This window comes from Coregonus clupeaformis, chromosome 3, assembly GCF_020615455.1.
Source record: "Coregonus clupeaformis isolate EN_2021a chromosome 3, ASM2061545v1, whole genome shotgun sequence".
Classification (NCBI taxonomy): domain Eukaryota; kingdom Metazoa; phylum Chordata; class Actinopteri; order Salmoniformes; family Salmonidae; genus Coregonus; species Coregonus clupeaformis.
Genome location: NC_059194.1, coordinates 29,928,291 through 29,949,610, shown reverse-complemented (window position 1 = coordinate 29,949,610; position 21,320 = coordinate 29,928,291). Strand labels below are relative to the sequence as shown.

Below are 21,320 nucleotides of genomic sequence, written 5' to 3'. Positions count from 1 at the left end.
TTGAGAAAAAAATATGCAGAAAATCACATTGTAGGATTTTTAATGAATTTATTTGCAAATTATGGTGGAAAATAAGTATTTGGTCACCTACAAACAAGCAAGATTTCTGGCTCTCACAGACCTGTAACTTCTTCTTTAAGAGGCTCCTCTGTCCTCCACTCGTTACCTGTATTAATGGCACCTGTTTGAACTTGTTATCAGTATAAAAGACACCTGTCCACAACCTCAAACAGTCACACTCCAAACTCCACTATGGCCAAGACCAAAGAGCTGTCAAAGGACACCAGAAACAAAATTGTAGACCAGCACCAGGCTGGGAAGACTGAATCTGCAATAGGTATGCAGCTTGGTTTGAAGAAATCAACTGTGGGAGCAATTATTAGGAAATGGAAGACATACAAGACCACTGATAATCTCCCTCGATCTGGGGGCTCCACGCAAGATCTCACCCCGTGGGGTCAAAATGATCACAAGAACGGTGAGCAAAAATCCCAGAACCACACGGGGGGACCTAGTGAATGACCTGCAGAGAGCTGGGACCAAAGTAAAAGCCTACCATCAGTAACACACTACGCCGCCAGGGACTCAAATCCAGCAGTGCCAGACATGTCCCCCTGCTTAAGCCAGTACATGTCCAGGCCCGTCTGAAGTTTGCTAGAGTGCATTTGGATGATCCAGAAGAGGATTGGGAGAATGTCATATGGTCAGATGAAACCAAAATAGAACTTTTTGGTAAAAACTCAACTCGTCGTGTTTGGAGGACAAAGAATGCTGAGTTGCATCCAAAGAACACCATACCTACTGTGAAGCATGGGGGTGGAAACATCATGCTTTGGGGCTGTTTTTTCTGCAAAGGGACCAGGACGACTGATCCGTGTAAAGGAAAGAATTAATGGGGCCATGTATCGTGAGATTTTGAGTGAAAACCTCCTTCCATCAGCAAGGGCATTGAAGATTAAATGTGTCTGGGTCTTTCAGCATGACAATGATCCCAAACACACCGCCCGGGCAACGAAGGAGTGGCTTCGTAAGAAGCATTTCAAGGTCCTGGAGTGGCCTAGCCAGTCTCCAGATCTCAACCCCATAGAAAATCTTTGGAGGGAGTTGAAAGTCCGTGTTGCCCAGTGACAGCCCCAAAACATCACTGCTCTAGAGGAGATCTGCATGGAGGAATGGGCTAAAATACCAGCAACAGTGTGTGAAAACCTTGTGTAGACTTACAGAAAACGTTTGACCTGTGTCATTGCCAAGGGTATATAACAAAGTATTGAGAAACTTTTTTTATTGACCAAACACTTATTTTCCACCATAATTTGCAAATAAATTCATTTTAAAAAATGTGATTTTCTGGATATTTTTTTCTCATTTTGTCTGTCATAGTTGACGTGTACCAATGATGAAAATTACAGGTTTCTCTCATCTTTTTAAGTGTCAGAACTTGCACAATTGGTGGCTGACTAAATACTTTTTTCCCCACTGTAGATACTTTTGTACCTGTTTCCTCCAGCATCTTCACAAGGTCCTTTGCTGTTGTTCTGGGATTGATTTGCACTTTTTGCACCAAAGTATGTTCATCTCTAGGAGATAGAACGCATTTCCTTCCTGAGCGGTATGATGGCTGCATGGTCCCATGGTGTTTATACTTGCGTACTGTTGTTTGTACATATGAACGTGGTACCTTCAGGCGTTTGGAAATTGCTCCCAAGGATGAACAAGACTTGTGAAGGTCTACAATTTTTTTTCTGAGGTCTTGGCTGATTTCTTTTGATTTTCCCATGATGTCAAGCAAAGAGGCACTGAGTTTGAAGGTAGGCCTTGAAATACATCCACAGGAACACCTCGAATTGACTCAAATGATGTTCAATTAGCCTATCAGAAGCTTCTAAAGCCATGACATAATTTTCTGGAATTTTCCAAGCTGTTTAAAGACACAGACAATTTAGCGTATGTAAACGTCTGACCCACTGGATTTGTGATACAGTGAATTATAAGTGAAATAATCTGTCTGTAAACAAATGTTGGAAAAATTATCATGCACAAAGTAAATGTCCTAACTGACTTGCCAAAAATACAGTTTGTTAACAATAAATTTGTGGAGTGGTTGAAAAACGAGTTTAATGACTCCAACTTAAGTGTACAGTGAGGGAAAAAACTATTTGATCCCCTGCTGATTTTGTACGTTTGCCCACTGACAAAGACATGATCAGTCTATAATTTTAATAGTAGGTTTATTTGAACAGTGAGAGACAGAATAACAACAACAAAATCCAGAAAAACGCATGTCAAAAATGTTATAAATTGATTTGCATTTTAATGAGGGAAATAAGTATTTGACCCCTCTGAAAAACATGATTTAGTACTTGGTGGCAAAACCCTTGTTGGCAATCACAGAGGTCAGATGTTTCTTGTAGTTGGCCACCAGGTTTGCACACATCTCATGAGGGATTTTGTTCCACTCCATTTGCAGATCTTCTCCAAGTCATTAAGGTTTCGAGGCTGACGTTTGGCAACTCGAACCTTCAGCTCCCTCCACAGATTTTCTATGGGATTAAGGTCTGGAGACTGGCTAGGCCACTCCAGGACCTTAATGTGCTTCTTCTTGAGCCACTCCTTTGTTGCCTTGGCCGTGTGTTTTGGGTCATTGTCATGCTGGAATACCCACCCATGACCCATTTTCAATGCCCTCGCTGGGGGAAAGAGGTTCTCACCCAAGATTTGACGGTACATGGCCCCGTCCATCGTCCATTTGATGCGGTGAAGTTGTCCTGTCCCCTTAGCAGAAAAACACCCCCAAAGCATAATATTTCCACCTCCATGTTTGACGGTCGGAATGGTATTCTTGGGGTCTTAGGCAGCATTCCTCCTCCTCCAAACACGGCGAGTTGAGTTAATGCCAATTTTGGTCTCATCTGACCACAACACTTTCACCTAGTTCTCCTCTGAATCATTCAGATGTTCATTGGCAAACTTCAGACGGTCCTGTATATGTGCTTTCTTGAGCAGGGTGACCTTGCGGGCGCTGCAGGATTTCAGTCCTTCAAGGCGTAGTGTGTTACCAATACTTTTCTTGGTGACTATGGTCCCAGCTGCCTTGAGATCATTGACAAGATTCTCCCGTGTAGTTCTGGGCTGATTCCTCACTGTTCTCATGATCATTGCAACTCCACGAGGTGAAATCTTGCATGGAGCCCCAGGCCGAGGGAGATTGACAGTTATTTTGTGTTTCTTCCATTTGTGAATAATCGCACCAACTGTTGTCACCTTCTCACCGAGCTGCTTGGCGATGGTCTTGTAGCCCATTCCAGCCTTGTGTAGGTCTACAATCTTGTCCCTGACATCCTTGGAGAGCTCTTTGGTCTTGGCCATGGTGGAGAGTTTGGAATCTGATTGATTGATTGCTTCTGTGGACAGGTGTCTTTTATACAGGTAACAAGCTGAGATTAGGAGCACTCCCTTTAAGAGTGTGCTCCTAATCTCAGCTCGTTACCTGTATAAAAGACACCTGGGAGCCAGAAATCTTTCTGATTGAGAGGGGATCAAATACTTATTTCCCTCATTAAAATGCAAATCAATTTATAACATTTTTTACATGCGTTTTTCTGGATTGTTTTGTTGTTATTCTGTCTCTCACTGTTCAAATAAACCTACCATTAAAATTATAGACTGATCATTTCTTTGTCAGTGGGCAAACATACAAAATCAGCAGGGGATCAAATACATTTTTTCCTCACTGTATGTAAACTTCCGACATCAACTGTACCTACTGATATATTTATCTCGATGGATAAGGTGCAGTTGACATACAGTGAGGTCAAAAATTATTTGGACAGCACTTAGGATTTGAAATGATACAATGACTATGAGGTTAAAGTGCAGACTGAAAGCTTTAGTGTGAGGGTATTTACGTCCACATTGGGTGAATCATTTAGAAATTACAACACTTTTTGTAGATAGGAGATTTTTGATTCCAACCACCGTGGCTTTGTGAGATGCGGTGTGGTTGAACTGATGATCTCTGCATGTGTATTTCCCACTGTAAAGCATGGAAGAGGAGGTGTTATTGTGTGGGGGTACTTTGCTGGTGACACGGTCTGTGATTTATTTAGAATTCAAGGCACACTTAACCAGCATGGCTACCACAGCATTCTGCAGTGATACGCCATACCATCTGATTTGGGCTTAGTGGGACTATCATTTGCTTTTCAACAGGACAATGACCCAACACACCTTCAGGCTGTGTAAGGGCTATTTTACCAAGAAAGAGAGTGATGGAGTGCTGCATCAGATGACCTGGCCCTACAATCCCCCGACCTCAACCCAATTGAAATGGTTTGGGATGAGTCGGACCGCAGAGTGAAGGAAAAGCAGCCAACAAGTGCTCAGCATATGTGGGAACTCCTTCAAGACTGTTGGAAAACATTCCAGGTGAAGCTGGTTGAGAGAATGCAAAGAGTGTGCAAAGCTGTCATCAAGGCAAAGGGTGGCTATTTGAAGAATCTCAAATATAAAATATATTTTGATTTGTTTAACACTTTTTTGGTTACTACATGATTCCATATGTGTTATTTCATAGTTTTGATGTCTTCACTATTATTCTATAATGTAGAAAATAGCAACAATAAAGAAAAAACCCTTGAATGAGTAGGTGTTCTAAAACTTTTCACTGGTAGTGTACATATACAATTTAAATTAATGAATTAGGCCCTAATCTACATTTCACATTACTGGCCAGGGGTAAAAATAAATGCACTGTTGGTTAAGGGCTGTAAGTAAGCATTTCACTCATGTCTGCACCTGTTGTATTGGGCATGTGGATCTTAAATTTTATTTTATTTTATATATATTTATACTCCGGACTACGCCAATGTTCATGCTAACATAAAGGAGATTTTTGATTCCAACCACCGTGGCTTTGTGAGATGCGGGTGTGGTTGAACTGATGATCTCTGCATGTGTATTTCCCACTGTAAAGCATGGAAGAGGAGGTGTTATTGTGTGGGGGTACTTTGCTGGTGACACGGTCTGTGATTTATTTAGAATTCAAGGCACACTTAACCAGCATGGCTACCACAGCATTCTGCAGTGATACGCCATACCATCTGATTTGGGCTTAGTGGGACTATCATTTGCTTTTCAACAGGACAATGACCCAACACACCTTCAGGCTGTGTAAGGGCTATTTTACCAAGAAAGAGAGTGATGGAGTGCTGCATCAGATGACCTGGCCCTACAATCCCCCGACCTCAACCCAATTGAAATGGTTTGGGATGAGTCGGACCGCAGAGTGAAGGAAAAGCAGCCAACAAGTGCTCAGCATATGTGGGAACTCCTTCAAGACTGTTGGAAAAACATTCCAGGTGAAGCTGGTTGAGAGAATGCAAAGAGTGTGCAAAGCTGTCATCAAGGCAAAGGGTGGCTATTTGAAGAATCTCAAATATAAAATATATTTTGATTTGTTTAACACTTTTTTGGTTACTACATGATTCCATATGTGTTATTTCATAGTTTTGATGTCTTCACTATTATTCTATAATGTAGAAAATAGCAACAATAAAGAAAACCCTTGAATGAGTAGGGTGTTCTAAAACTTTTCACTGGTAGTGTACATATACAATTTAAATTAATGAATTAGGCCCTAATCTATTTATTTCACATTACTGGCCAGGGGTGCACCCACTGGGGAGCCAGACCCAGCCAATCAGAATGAGTTTTTCCCCCAAAAAAGCGCTTTATTAAAAACAGAAATTCTTCTCAGCACCCCCCCCCCCCAGTGCAGGAGGGAAGATTCGGGGTACATCGATGCACAAGGTGAACCTGTGTAATGATCATGCTCTTAATCAGCCTTGATATGCCACCTGTCAGGTGGATGGATTATCTTGGCAAAGGAGAAATGCTCACTAACAGCGATGTAAACAAATTTATCCACAACATTTGAGAAAAATAAGCTTTTTGGCGTATGTAAAATGGCTGGAAATTTTTTTTTCCGCTCATGAAACATTGGACCAACACTTTACATGTTGCGTTAATATTTTTGTTCAGTGTAGAGTATCTTATGATAAGCTGTAGACCACACTATTTACCAAGAGAGTTTTCATCTATATTTTTCATAGGCTGTCTATTTACCACCATAAAACCAATGCTGGCATTAAGATTGCACTGAATGAGCTGTATAAGGCCATGAGTGAACAGGAAAACGCTCATCCAGAGGCAGCGCTCCTAGTGGCCGGGGACTTTAATGCAGGAAAACTTAAATCCGTTCTACCTAATTTCTACCAGCATGTTAAATGTGCAACCAGAGGAAAAAAAACTTTATACCACCTTTACTCCACACACATAGACGCATACAAAGTTCTCCTTCGCCCTCCATTTGGCAACTCTGACCATAACTCTATCCTCTGATTCCTGCTTATTAGCAAAAACTAAAGCAGGAAGCAACAGTGACTCGGTTTATAAAAAAAGTGGTCAGATGACGTAGATGCTAAGCAACAGGACTGTTTTGCTAGCAGAGACTGGAACATGTTCCGGGATTCTTCAGATAGCATTGAGGAGTACACCACATCAGTCACTGGCTTCATCAATAAGTGCATCGATGATGTCGTCCCCACAGTGACCGTACATACATACCCCCAACCAGAAGCCATGGATTACAGGAAACATCCGCACTGGGAGCTAAAGGGTAGAGCTGCCGCTTTCAAGGAGCGGGAGGACGCTTATAAGAAATCCCGCTATGCCCTCCGACGAACCATCAAACAGGCAAAGAGTCAATACAGGACTAAGATTGGAATCGTACTACACCGGCTCTGACACTCGTCGGATGTGGCAGGGCTTGAAAACTATTACAGACTACAAAGGGAAGCACAGCCACGAGCTGCCCAGTGACACAAGATTTCCAGACGAAGCTAAACCACTTCTATGCTCGCCGAGGCAAGCAACACTGAAGCATGCAGGAGAGCACCAGCTGTTCCGGATGACTATGTGATCACGCCTCCGTAGCCGATGTGAGTAAGACTTTTAATTAGGTCAACATTCAAAAGGCCGCAGGGCCAGACGGATTACCAGGACGTGTACTCCGAGCATGTGCTGACCAACTGGCAAATGTCTTCACTGACATTTTTAACATGTCCCTGACTGAGTCTGTAATACCAACATGTTTCAAGCAGACCACCATAGTCCCTGTGCAAAAGGACACTAAGATAACCTGCCTAAATGACTATCGACCCGGAGCACTGACATCTGTAGCCATGAAGTGCTTTGAAAGGCTGGTCATGGCTCACATCAACACCATTATCCCAGAAACCCTAGACCCACTCCAATTTGCATACCGCCCTTCCAACAGATCCACAGATGATGCAATCTCTATTGCACTCCACACTGCCCTTTCCCACCTGGACAAGAGGAACACCTACGTGAGAATGCTATTCATTGACTACAGCTCAGCATTCAACACCATAGTGCCCTCAAAGCTCATCACTAAGCTAAGGGGACTTACGGGCCGCCCCAGGTGGTAAGGGTAGGTAACAACACATCTGCCACACTGATCCTCAACACGGGGGGCCTCAGGGGTGCATGCTCAGTCCCCTCCTGTACTCCCTGTTCACCCATGACTGCATGGCCAGGCACGACTCCAACACCATCATTAAGTTTGCCGATGACACAACAGTGGTAGGCCTGATCACCGACAACGATGAGACAGCCTATAGGGAGGAGGTCAGAGACCTGGCCGTGTGGTGCCAGGATAACAACCTCTCCCTCAACGTGACCAAGACAAAAGAGATGATTGTGGACTACAGGAAAAAAAGAGGACTGAGCACGCCCCCATTCTCATCGACGGGGCTGTAGTGGAACAGGTTGAGAGCTTCAAGTTCCTTGGTGTCCACATCACCAACAAACTACCATGGTCCAAACACACCAAGACAGTCGTGAAGAGGGCACGACAAAGCCTATTCCCCTCAGGAGACTGGAAAAGATTTGGCATGGGTCCCAGATCCTAATAAAATTCTACAGCTGCACCATCGAGAGCATCCTGACTGGTTGCATCACCCCCTGGTATGGCAAACTGCTTGGCCTCCGACCACAAGGCATTACAGAGGGTAGTGCGTACGGCCCAGTACATTGTCGTGTCCCGTCGGCTGTTGGTGGTTGTTGCTGTCAAACAAAGAGTCCGCTTAGGCTGCACCTGGATTAGAAGCTTTTATTCATATCACAAGTTTACAGCATAAGTTACAGACCCGCAGTGTCTGGAGAAGCACCGTCCCAAAATAATCTGAATGCTTCTGCCCCCTCTTTGTCTAGCTCATACTTATAAACAATGGCAGAAAATGGGTCGCTCCCTCTTTCGTCCAATCACCTATCCCCCCTAGGGCGTCACCCTACAACTGCTACATTTGAACTAAGATAAACATCTTTCCTTTGTCCCAGTAGAATAGTCATAATCTTCATACACGACAACATCACTGGGGCCAAGCTTCCTGCCATCCAGGACCTCTATACCAGGCGGTGTCAGAGGAAGGCCCTCAAAATTGAACAAGACTCCAGCCACCCTAGTCATAGACTGTTCTCTCTGCTACCGACGGCAAGCGGTACGGAGTGCCAAGTCTAGGTCCAAAAGACTTCTCAACAGCTTCTACCCCCAAGCCATAAGACTCCTGAACAGCTAATCATGGCTACCGGACTATTTGCACTGCCCCCCCCCCACCCCCCACCCCCCCCCACCCATCTTTTTACGTGCTGCTACTCTGTTAGTATTTATGCATAGTCACTTTAACTCTACCCACAAGTACATATTTCTTCAACTACCCAACTAGCCGGTGCCCCCGCACATTGACTCTGCACCGGTACCCCCCTGTATATATAGCCTCCCTACTGTTATTTTATTTTACTTCAGCTCTTTTTTTCTCAACACTTTTGTTGTTTTGTTGTTTTATTTTACTTTTTTATTAAAAAATAAATGCACTGTTGGTTAAGGGCTGTAAGTAAGCATTTCACTCATGTCTGCACCTGTTGTATTCGGCGCATGTGGCCAATCAAATTTTATTTTATTTTATATATATTTATACTCCGGACTACGCCAATGTTCATCCTAATATATAAATATTTCTTAATTCAATTTTTTTTACATTTTTGATTTGTGTGTATTGTTTTGTATTGTTAGATATTACTGCACTGTTGGAGTTAGGAAAACAAGCATTTTGCTAAACCCGCAACAACATCTGCTAAATATGTGTATTGTTAGGTTCTGAACAAACAGAGTAAAAATTTAAACGAACTAGGAATAGCTAAAAACCAAGTTTATTCACCCAGTTGGTCACACAGTTGCAAAAGACAAAGCATGATTGGACAAGCACATATATTTATAACCTCCTACTAGACAGCCAATACATCTCTGTTGCGAGGCAGGAACTTAATTGATCCTCTGACTGGTGTAGTCATGGCCCTGCCTGGTGCTAGAACCTTCGTGGGCATGGAAATGTATGTGTGTGAGATAGGACTGTAGTAGGAGAGTCATTGTGGTGGGCCCCTCTGCCCCCTCCCAGAGGTTGCTTCTCACTTCATCTGTTGACTTGACCTCGAGCCGAATTCCTCGCTCCTCCCTAGTTCCACAGCTGGCATGCCTTATCAAGAATTGAAACTAGACTGTTGCCCTTTGCCTCCCTCCTTAGAAACAGAATATGAACTTTCTGCGCTTGCCTTTGTCTCACCCAATAACTTTACACACACAAAATTCCTATCCACCCTTAATTGACCCCCAACATATACATTCCTTATACATGTAAAGTAATCAATAAGTTTGATAACATTAATAAGTATATTTCTAGCTAGAATCCAACAGTATGCAACCAATAACATTTGATTTTATGTAGACTGTTTATTACTCCTCAGATGGGATGAATAGAAGCCCAAGGCTCTTAATGATTGACCTCTATACTGTAGTATCAGAGAAGACATGCACAACTTTGCTTGTTTTTTAAAAAAGGATTTTATTTTCAAACTGCAATTTCCCATCACACAGCGACATTCACAATGAAGCATGACAAGTGATTCCACTACATATTACATAACATTACATTATGTCATCAACACTTTGTTAGTAACATTTATCTTCATTTCTCAACATCCTCTTCTCAATTTGTTATTTTAGTTTAACGTATTTTGATTGAGACTGACATATGGTGAAATCTTATATGCTTTAGTTGAAGTTAATCAGAGGAGCTAACCAAATATGGAAATCATGTGACTCAAAAAGGAAATGCATCAGCAACTTGAAAAAATGTGGAAAAAGTCGAGGGGTGCGAATACTTTCTGAAGGCACTGTAAGCACCGAAAGTAAATAAAATTAGAAAAAATAAAAGGAAAAATAAGTCATCACATTTATCATATATTTGGTTGCTTCGAGACTAATTGGTCTTATGTCTACAAAATGTTATTTACAAGGAGCGGTTCCCATCTTTTTTTCACATATATCTGTTTGCAATTTTATTTTCCATTAAATACATTTCTTTCACTCTACAATTCCACTCTTCCATAGTATGAATGTCCTTATTTAACCAATGTGCTGTAATACATTTATTTGCGCAGACAATAGTATATTCAATAGATAGTCATTTCGAAACCGTTCAGGGATTACTTTTTGCGTCCCTTTGCAAGGGAGCATTTAAATACATTGTTTGCAAAGTCAAAAACATAATTCCAGAAGTTAATTATTCTAGAACAAGACCCAAAAAATATGGAGGTAGTTTGCGAACAATTCCCCACATTTTCTACAGTATTCACTGGTTGTTTCTTTTCTTATCTTCACCATTGTGTCTGGAGTTAGAAAGCCTCCCAAGATCATTTTCAATGTTCTCCCCAAGTTCAGATTTCCACTTGCTCTTAGTTTGCAGAGTATTGCTCTAGGTCATGACAGCAACAGATTAGTATATTTTTGTTATTTGTTTACTACTAGTTGCCTTTTCGAATATTGATTCAGTGTTTTTCTATGGGAGAGGGCTCACCTTTCATTTTTACCCAGTTGGGGGTGTTTCAGTAAATAGTCTCTTCGCTGTAAATAGCTACAGAAACTCAGACTTTGGCAAATGGAAGTCTGAACTTAGTTCGGCCAAATGATTTAACTTGGTTGTTCTTTAAGACTTGGTGTACATATTGCAAAAGAAGTAATGACCATCTTTGAAAACCTGAATCTAGTCATAATGGGACGAAATCTGTAAGATATGCAATACCAGTTAGGGATGATATGCCCATAGGCAGATGGAAACTGCGTTGTACTTTCCTCCAAATCAGCCTCCTTCTATCATATTGAATCTAGACAGTACCTTTCTCACTGGCCTTTCCGTACCCTGGCGACAAATAGTCCACCTCTTCAGGTGTGTCTACCTTCTGCTGTGGACCCTCTAATATTTCAATCTGTCCATAGTCCACCTCCATTGGCTGCAGGGGACCCCTGCCACTTTCACCTGTCCGTACTCCACTTTTCTTTCCTGCTGTCTCATCTGATTCTCCAGTGTCCTGACATCAGCGTATTCCACATCCTGACTGTTAACATTATCTGTGTGGAGAGAGAGAGAGAGAGAGAGAGAGAGAGAGAGAGAGAGAGAGAGAGAGAGAGAGAGAGAGAGAGAGAGAGAGAGAGAGAGAGAGAGAGAGAGAGAGAGAGAGAGAGAGAGAGAGAGAGAGAGAGAGTCAGATTACCTCGTAATATTTCACTGGCAAGACTGACATGGTCAATTGTAGTACTTGAGAAAATTGAAGAGCTCCAGCTAAATATCCTCTAACCTGGAGTCTTTGGAGGTTTATTTTTCTTCTGGACACAGTAAACTGCCAAACACCATCACTAGGACAAACACTATGCCTGTCAGAGACCCTGCTACCATCCCTATGATGTCTGGGTAAAAGAGAGGAAACAGAGACAGAACAACATATAAGCATGAAGGTTGTTTCATTGTAGCATGAAGGTTGTTTCATTGCCACCACTGTTACTACATAAAAGGTCATGAAATCCATCATTAGTATTAATGATAATATTGATAACTAGACATTACATTGTGGGACTTCCTTTAGCTCTTTAAAAGTATATTTGTGGTAGTGGAATAAGTGTTCTGATTTTAGATTTGAAAAGCAGAGAAGTATATTAAGATTTCATAGGCTGTAAGTGTTTGTCTAAGTTGTTGTGAAAGTGGTCAAAATTTCAGTTGTTTGTAAAAGTTGACACGAAATGTAGTTGATGCGGTTAATTAAACAGCTGTAACTGTTGATTGGCAGAAGACCATTCTGTTCTGATTTCAGATTTGAATAGCGGAGAAGTAGACCATGATGTCATACCCTCTAAGTTTTTGGCTAACCTGTCGGGAAAGTGGTCAATATGTCTCTTGTTTGTAAAAGTTGACAGAAAATGTAGTTGATGTGATTACTATAACAGCTGTATCATTTGATCGGTAGAAGATCATTATGTTCGGATTTCAGATTTGAATAGCAGAGAAATAGACTGAGCTGTCATATGCCCTGATTTTTATTCTACCTTGATGGATAAGTGGTCAAAATGTAAGTGGCTTGTAAAAGCTGAAAGGAAATGTAGCTGATGCGGTTTCCAAGACAGGTGTATCATTTGATCGGCAGAAGAGAATTCTGTTCTGATTTCAAATTTGAAAGGCACACAATCAAACTTAGATTTCATACGCTTTCCAAGTCTATTGTCTAAGTTGTTGGGAAAGTGTTCAAAGTAGCTGATTTAGGTCAAAGTTACATTGTTTAGAGTGAATATAATATATTTATGTAAGTCATGATGTCACAATGGGTCCTTTAGAATGTTGAGGAAATCCCATTAAAGTGGCTGGAGTAAAAAATAAAGAAGGACAAAAAGTTTAAAATATTTAAAAAAGTTAAATACAAGCACACTTTTCCAGACCGATCTGTAAGTCTTAATGTTTAAATGGCATTTCTAGCTTAAACTGTAAACAGTGTACGAAAAATAGCATTCCAAGGAAATATAATAAGTCAGAAGTATGACAAAGATTTAGAGTGGGACGATTTAGAGTGGAGGTCACTAGGGTTTCAAACCCCTTGCCATTGGTTGTCTCTGTTTTACTGGTGGAGGCCTTTGTCACAGTTGTGTGTGCCACTACTGTAGGGTCAATACACAGCGGCAATCACCCACTCTGATATCTTTGTCCCATTGGAAGTGCAGTTAACATACATAAGCCCTGCAAGTAATCAAATAAACAGAAATCGTATATGTATCTGAATGTAATACTGGCAAATGGATAGTGCTTTCTAAACAGGTCAAAGTCCATTGATAAAGATTCATCATAATTATAATCATCTTCATAATTATCATTAATCAATGATATTATTTTACATAATATGTCTCTTTAACAAATGTAATTAAACAGTAGCTTACCCTCACAGGGGGAGATGATTTTGCTCACAGTAACACTGCTGATGTGGTTTTTGACAGTGCAGGTGAGATCTCCTGACAGGCCTCTCTTCAGTGTCATGGTGTTTGTCTGGTCACCAGGAGAGGCCTCAGTGTCTCTCTGTGTGTGTCCGTCCAGAGTCCAGCTGTACTGAGGACCATCCCCCTCAGAGGAGCAGGTCACCCTCATCTCTCCATGGGTCAGACACTGAGAGGACAGCTGAAGAGAGGACACTGGGGCTGTGGAGGAAGAAGAATAGACATTTGCAGACATTCGCAACAACACATTAGAAAACAACACTTCTTCTAGAATTAGAAGGCCACAGAGGCTTTTGTAGTCAAGTTATGGTTAGTAATAAGAATTGTGTCAATATGAGATTTTTAAAGGGTTAGCTAATTACTATACCTTCAATAAACAGTTGTAGTCTTATTGTCCCTAATGTTTCCCCATCTGAATTAAATGTATCTAGTCTATATTCAGTAGAATCACTCCTCTCTGTGTTATCTATCCTAAATGTTCCGTTGTTGAAAAATAAGTGTGCTCTGGTTTCAATGGATTTGTGGATTTTTACTTTTTTATCAGTTTTGTTTCTAATTTGGAGTATATTTTTAGTAACACCAGTGGAGATGGTTTTTAATAATATGTCAGGGTCTCCACTGTCAATGGTCATCAGCTGGAGAGAGACAGCTCCATCCAATGTTGCATCACAGTGGGTCTCCATTCCTGAAAATCAAGAGGAATATAGATACTGTAGTGACTATCACTGTCCTAGTTTTGAGGTATAATTTTATGGATGAGAATACAACCAAGCAAGCAACAGTATAACCAGAGAGTAATGGCGCCGGAGGGTATGGCTGCCGCTTTTACAGGCTCCTAACCAACTGTGCTATTTTTTTTTCACATTGTTTGTAACCTATTTTGTACATAATTTTGCTGCTACTGTCTCTTATGACCGAAAAGAGCTGCTGGACATCAGAACAGCGATCACTCACCTCGAACTGGACGAAGATATTTTCTTTAATGAGTCCAACGCAAAGGATATACTGCTACCCCGAGACCAGGCCCAAATCCCTGTCAATCGCATGAAGAAAAGACGGACATGCAGGGGTCGGAGGTCGGGGGTGACTTGTGAGAATTTGTTGGCGAGTGAGGAAACCACCTCTACCATCCGTTCTATTGGCCAACGTGCAATCACTGGAAAATAAACTGGATGATCTACGATCAAGTCTATCCTACCAACGGGATATTAAAAACTGTAATATCTTATGTTTCACAGATGTCGTGGCTGAACGACGACACGGATAATATAGAGCTGGCTGGGTTTTCCGTGCATCGGCAGGACAGAGCAGCTACGTCTGGTAAGACAAATGGTGGGGGTGTGTGTCTATTTGTCAATAACAGCTGGTGCGCGATGTCTAATATTAAAGAAGTCTCGAGGTATTACTCACCTGAGGTAGAATAAATCATGATAAGGTGAACACCACACTATCTACCAAGAAAGTTTTCATCTATACTATTTGTAGCCGTCAATTTACCACCACAAACCGATGCTGGCACTAAGACCACACTCAACGATCTGTATAAGGCAATAAGCAAAGCAGAAAATAATCATCCAGAAGCGGCACTCCTAGTGGCCGGGGACTTTAATGCAGGCAAACTTAAATCTGTTTGACCTCATTTACATTTACATTTTACATTTACATTTTAGTCATTTAGCAGACGCTCTTATCCAGAGCTCTTATCCAGACGCTCTTATCCAGAGCGACTTACAGTTAGTGAGTGCAAACATTATTTAATTTTTTCATACTGGCCCCCCGTGGGAAACAAACCCACAACCCTGCCGGCCATTCCCTCCCCTACCCTGGACGACGCTGGTCACATGTGCAACCAGAGGAAAATAATCTCTAGACCACCTTTGCTCCACACACAGAGACGCTTACAAAGCTCTCCCTCGCCCTCCAATTTTGGAAAATCTGACCATAAGTCTATCCTCCTGATTCCTGCTTTCAAGCAAAAACTAAAGCAGGAAGTACCAGTGACTCGCTCAATACCGAAGTGGTCAGATGACGCGGATGCTATGCTAAAGGAATGTTTTGCTAGCACAGACTGGAATATGTTCCGGGATTCATCCAATGGCATTGAGGAGTATACCACATCAGTCACCGGCTTCATCAATAAGTGCATTTACGACGTCGTCCCCCACAGTGACCGTGACGTACATATCCCAATCAGAAGCCATGGATTACAGGCAACATCCTCAACAAGCTAAAGGCAAGAGCTACCGCTTTCAAGGACCGGGACACTAATCCGGACGTTTATAAGAAATCCCGCTATGCCCTCAGACGAACCATCAAACAGGCAAAGCGTCAATACAGGGCTAAGATTGAATCCTACTACACTGGCTCTGACGCTCGTCGGATGTGGCAGTGCTTGCAAACTACTACGGAATACAAAGGGAAACTCAGCCGTGAGCTGCACAGTGACGCGAGCCTACCAGACAATCTAAATGCCTTTATGCACGTTTCAAGGCAAGTAACACTGAAGCATACATGAGAGCACCAGCTGTTCTGGACGACTGTGTGATCACGCTCTCCATAGCCGATGTGAGCAAGACCTTTAAACAGGTCAACATTCACAAGGCCGCTGGGCCAGACGGATTACCAGGACGTGTACTCAGAGCATGTGCAGACCAACTGGCAAGTGTCTTCGCTGACATTTTCAACCTCTCCCTGACCGAGTCTGTAATACCTACATGTTTCAAGCAGACTACCATAGTCCCTGTGCCCAAGAAAGCGAAGGTAACCTGCCTAAATGACTAAAGACCCGTAGCACTCACGCCAGTAGCCATGAAGTGCTTTGAAAGGCTTACATCAACACCATCATCCCGGGAAACCCTAGACCCCTCCACTCGCATACCACCCCAACATATCCACAGATGACGCAATCTCAATCGCACTCAACACTGCCCTTTCCCACCTGGACAAAAGGAACACCTATGTGAGAATGCTGTTCATTGACTACAGCTCAGTGTTCAACACCATAGTGCCTACAAAGCTCATCACTAAGCTAAGGACCCTGGGACTAAACACCTCCCTCTGCAACTGGATCCTGGACTTCCTGATGGGCCACCACCAGGTGGTAAGGGTAGGCAACAACACATCTGCCATGCTGATCCTCAACACCTGGGCCCCTCAGGGGTGCGAGCTTAGGCCCCTTCTGTACTCCCTGTTCACCCACGACTGCGTGGCAAAGCACGACTCCAACACCATCATTACAGTTGCTGACGACACAACCGGAGCGCCAAGTCTAGATCCGAACGATTCCTTAACAGCTTCCACCCCAAGCCATAAGACTGCTGAGCAATTAATCAAATGGCCACACAGACTATTTACATTGACCCTCCCCCCTCCCCCCTTTGTTTTTACACTGCTGCTACTCGCTGTTTATTATCTATACATAGTCACTATACCCCTACCTACATGTACAAACTACCTCGACTAACCTTATACACACTGACTGTGTTCATTTTACTGTGTTAATTTTTGTTTTCTTTTAAACTTTCTTTTATTTACTAAATATTTTCTTAAGTCTATTTCTTGAACGGCATTGTTGGTTAAGGGCTTGTAAGTAAGCATTTCACGGTAAGGTCTATACCGGTTGTATTCGGCGCATGTGACAAATACAATTTGATTTGATTTGATTTGATAACCAAACCAATGACATCAAGGTACTTGGCAACATAACAGTACCTCAGTCAGTTATAATTATCACAAGACAATGAATAACGAGACAATTCTGTCTTTTTCAGTCTTTTGAATATTGTCTCTGTTTCTATCATTAGTCATTATGAGAGGGATTCATTTGACAAAAGGGATTCTAAATAGCCTATAGTACACCACAAATAGCTTTGATCAAGCGGTTCACTTTCTGCATGACATAAACAAGGCTCCTTATATCATGTGTAAAACAAGAGGGAAATCGACACATAAAGAAACTTCTTACCATGAGACACTCCTGCTAACATCACCAACAGTCCAAACAGAGCCTTCATGTCTCTTCAAAACACAGGGCTCAAGTTAGCAAATTAAGTTATACTGTACTGTAACAAAATCCTCTATTTTCCATTCAGTGCTGAATTTCCATAAGCTCACAATTTACAACATAAACAAAACCTATGCAAAGGTGGTATGAAAGACACTGCAGCTGTCCTTGTCACTCAGTAGAATTCACTTAGCTTGTGATAAGCAAAAAGAGAAGTACAATTTGTACCTCGCCCTATTAATAGGTTCTGACTCAGAGGAAAGAGGAAGAACCTCAAAGTTAATACAATTCGTTACAGTAACAAATGGAGCAACAAGGTTTCAGTACCACTTCTAAAGACCAACCCTTCAAACATGCAGCTCAAGAACCCTCTCTCATTGGCTTAGTTGTATTCCAGTATACAGTCTCCTCCAGTCCCTCAGGTCTATCTCTCAGTGTTTGGTCTGGCCCCCTCCAGCACTACAATTTGTCCATACACCATCCCTCTTCTTTCGAATAGTGATGTCAGCATATTCCAGTTCCGGACTCTCATTAGCATTTGTGTGGAGATGTTTGTGGAAAAAAATGGAAGGCTACTGCACAGATCACTTTTTGACAATTAACATTTGAAGTATGTAAACAGTCTTCATAAGGTCTAATGTTGATTTGCAGAGTTAGAAATAGCATCCATTCACCTCCTTCACATGCACTTGGCCAAACTGTAGATCTGGGTTACTGTATGTAAACCTTCAAAGGCGCATTTAACCCCCAAAAAACATTTGTCCATATATTTCCATGGAGATAGACAGTTCCTCCAAGAGCTCCAGTAACACTACATGTTCTATGTAGCATCACAGGAGGTCTCCATGCCTGAGGATAGAAAAAAGTTTTGTTTTGATAGTGATAATAAGTCTAAATCCTTTGATAAAACTTTATTAATGCCATTTCACTTTGTGACATTATGATTGCCCAAACTGATCTTTTGACACGCGGCTCGAGTCGCAGGACGACACCAGCCAGGAGGACAGCCCCGGGGGCGAGGAGCAGGCCAGTCCGGACGGCGTAGATGGAAATCCAGGACAATGTTGGGGTCCAGGATGGCGGCCGCCGGAACCCAACAGCGCTCCTCTGGACCCAACAGCGCTCCTCTGGACCTTGATCAGGAGATGGTGGGGTTATGAAATTGGAGCCGCAGGAGGCCGAGGATGAATTTTTGTATGGGTGCAGTGGTGATGAGGAAGGGACGTTTTTGTTGTTGCATGGGTCCCACGGTGAGGGTGAGTGGTGCTGTGATTGTGCAGGATCCCAATGGCTGTGTATCCAGGGCTTGGACAGGAAAAGGAAAGGAGAGGGGGTATGAAGTTTAGTTCAGGGAGGAGGCGAGGGCCTGGTTGATGAAGTTCCCAGTGGCACCGGAGTCCACTAGAGCTGTAAAGACAACACTTGAGGGACAGCCAGCGAAATGGGAAGCAGAAAGGGTTTGGCGGAAAACGATGATAAAGGAATACTCACGCCTACCCTGGGAGACGGAAGTTCACAGGGTTGCCCCTCTGCTCTAGTGGACCCCGGGTTTGGACGCACAGGACACCGCTGAAGCTAGTGCCCCTCTTGGCCGCAATAGGGAGAGAGCCCCAGCTATGTCCGGCGACGCCGCTCTGCAACGGAGAGGTGTGTGGCCCCTACCTCCATGGGTTCAGACTCTGCCTCAGGACAGCCAAAGCAGGGAGGCGAGTGGCGGGGTGGACACCGGCGCTCCCAAAGAAGGTTATCCAGATGGATGGCCATCGCGATGAGAGCATCCAAGGATATGATGTCATCCCGACATGCCAACTCCGTCTGGACCTCCTTGCGCAATCCACTGCAGAATAGATTATGGAGCGCCGGCTCATTCCATCCACTGGAGGCTGCCACAGTCCGAAAGGTGAGGGCATACTCCAGCGGTCTGGGCACCCGCGAAGTTGGAAAAGTCGCTCACCTCCCTCTCTGCCTTCTGGAGGACGGTCAAGACCGCCCTGAACAAAGCCATGAACCCAGCTCCTCCTCTCCTCTCTCCCAGACGGCCGCAGGCCATAAAGCACATCCGGTCAGCAGGGAAATTACCGGCAACCTTGGACCTCTCAGAGGTGGGGGCTCCCGTCTGATAGGCAAAATAGAGGGAGCCCTGGAGTAGGAAGCCACGGCATTTCAATGGAGTACCATTCTACTATTCCGGAAGGGACATTCGGGAGGCTGGGGAGGCTGGGGGACTGGCTCACTGTGACGACCCGTGGAAGTAGGCCCTCCATCAGATGTATGGAGAACCTCACTGGTGGTGTCGAGGCAGGGGAGAACGCGGAGGACCTCGTTCATGGTCGTAACCAGTAGAGCTAGCTGGTCGTGGTGTTGGTGGAGTAGATGACCCTGTTCCTCGACCGTCCGGAAGATGGTGTATCTTCTGCTGCTTCCATTATTTTTCTGAGGCAGTATTCTGTAACATATACGCTAGGAGTCAGGAAGCAGGTGCAGAAGGTGAGTTTAATAATGAGAATAAGCAGATAAACAAAACAGAAGACACATACTGAAACGTGAACAAAACCAATACCGCCTAAAGACTGAGGCTACTGAGGGCTACAATAAAAGGAGTGTAATCAAGGTGATTATGAAGTCCAGGTGTGCATAACGAATGGGGAGCAGGTGTGCGTAATGAAACGTTGCTATAGTGCGCGATAATGTGGGTTGCCAGGACCGGTGTATAGAGACGGGAGGGAGCTCTGGAGAGAGGGAACGGATTAGGCATGACAGCATATTACACAACATTACATTACATTATCAACACTTTGTTAGATTATCTTTATTCCTCAACATCCTCTTCTCAATTTGTTATTTTAGCTTAACTTACTTTGATTGAGACTGACATATAGTGAAATCAATATGCTTTACTTTAGTTAATCAGAGGAGCTAACCAAATATGGTAATGTCTTGAAGAAAAGCCAGCTCCATCTGAAATCGGGGGTCAGAGTCGTCTGGAGTGGGAACGGGCAGACCCTACCAGGACGTCCTCTGGCTGCTAGCAGATTGTCCAACCGGATGGCCATGTCCACCAGTTGGGAGAAACAATAACTGGCATGGCATCCACGGCAGGCTAGGCTCCCCGTCGGACATCCTCCCTTAGGGGGTGGCACAGGGAAATGGTTGATCAGGGCCCGCTCGTTTCACCCCGGGACCCGCTGCCAGTGTCCGGGAGACGCCAATCCCTGCCTCAGATGGACCAGTCGTTCGCCCGCCTCTCGAGCCCTCAGGCAGGTGATCGAAAACGGCCCGAAAGAGGCGAGCAAACTCCCCGTAGTCCTCCAACGCGGCTTCACTCCCTCGTTTCACACCGTGTTGGCCCACTCCAGGGTTCTCCCCACAAAGGGCAGGGAAACGAGGACGGATACCCCTCCCGCTCCAGTGGCGCCGGCCTGATTTGGGCAGAAATCCCTTACATCGCGCAGCCTGCCCATCGGGAACGCCGGTGGCCCTGGATATCTGGATCCCTCCAGGGGCTGGGGTGTAGGTGGTGGCTGGATCCGGTTGACCAGCTGGTCTCGATAGATCGGGTCCTCTCCTCTCCAGTCGTTCTACTACCTGAAGAACCCGATCCACGCTTCCCCAAGCTGGCCAGCATCGAGGAATGCTCCTTGACCCTTGGCCACAACTGGTGGTATGCGGTCTTCTCTGCTGACTCCATTCCCGAAGCGGGTGAGTGATTCTGTGATGAGGTGTGAATGAAGGAGTCAGGCGCAGGAGGTAAAACACCGAAGGTCCAGAGTTGATTCCGTCTCACATAAATAAAACGCAACCACTTTTGGCGTCAAAACTAAACAAACAAGGGAAAATAATCCACCTTGGCAAACACACATGGAAGAGTAGCTA

General features: G+C 43.7%; 1 protein-coding gene across 1 annotated transcript in view; it reads right to left on the bottom strand.

The window, feature by feature from the left end:
• The window catches only part of LOC121544491, a 124,576-nt gene that overhangs the window by 56,440 nt on the left and 46,816 nt on the right, over nt 1-21,320 (bottom strand). The window contains exon 3 of the mRNA XM_045206583.1: nt 13,391-13,645. Within this exon, the coding sequence (XP_045062518.1) occupies nt 13,391-13,645 (255 nt within the window). The remainder of the gene's footprint in view (nt 1-13,390; nt 13,646-21,320) is intronic.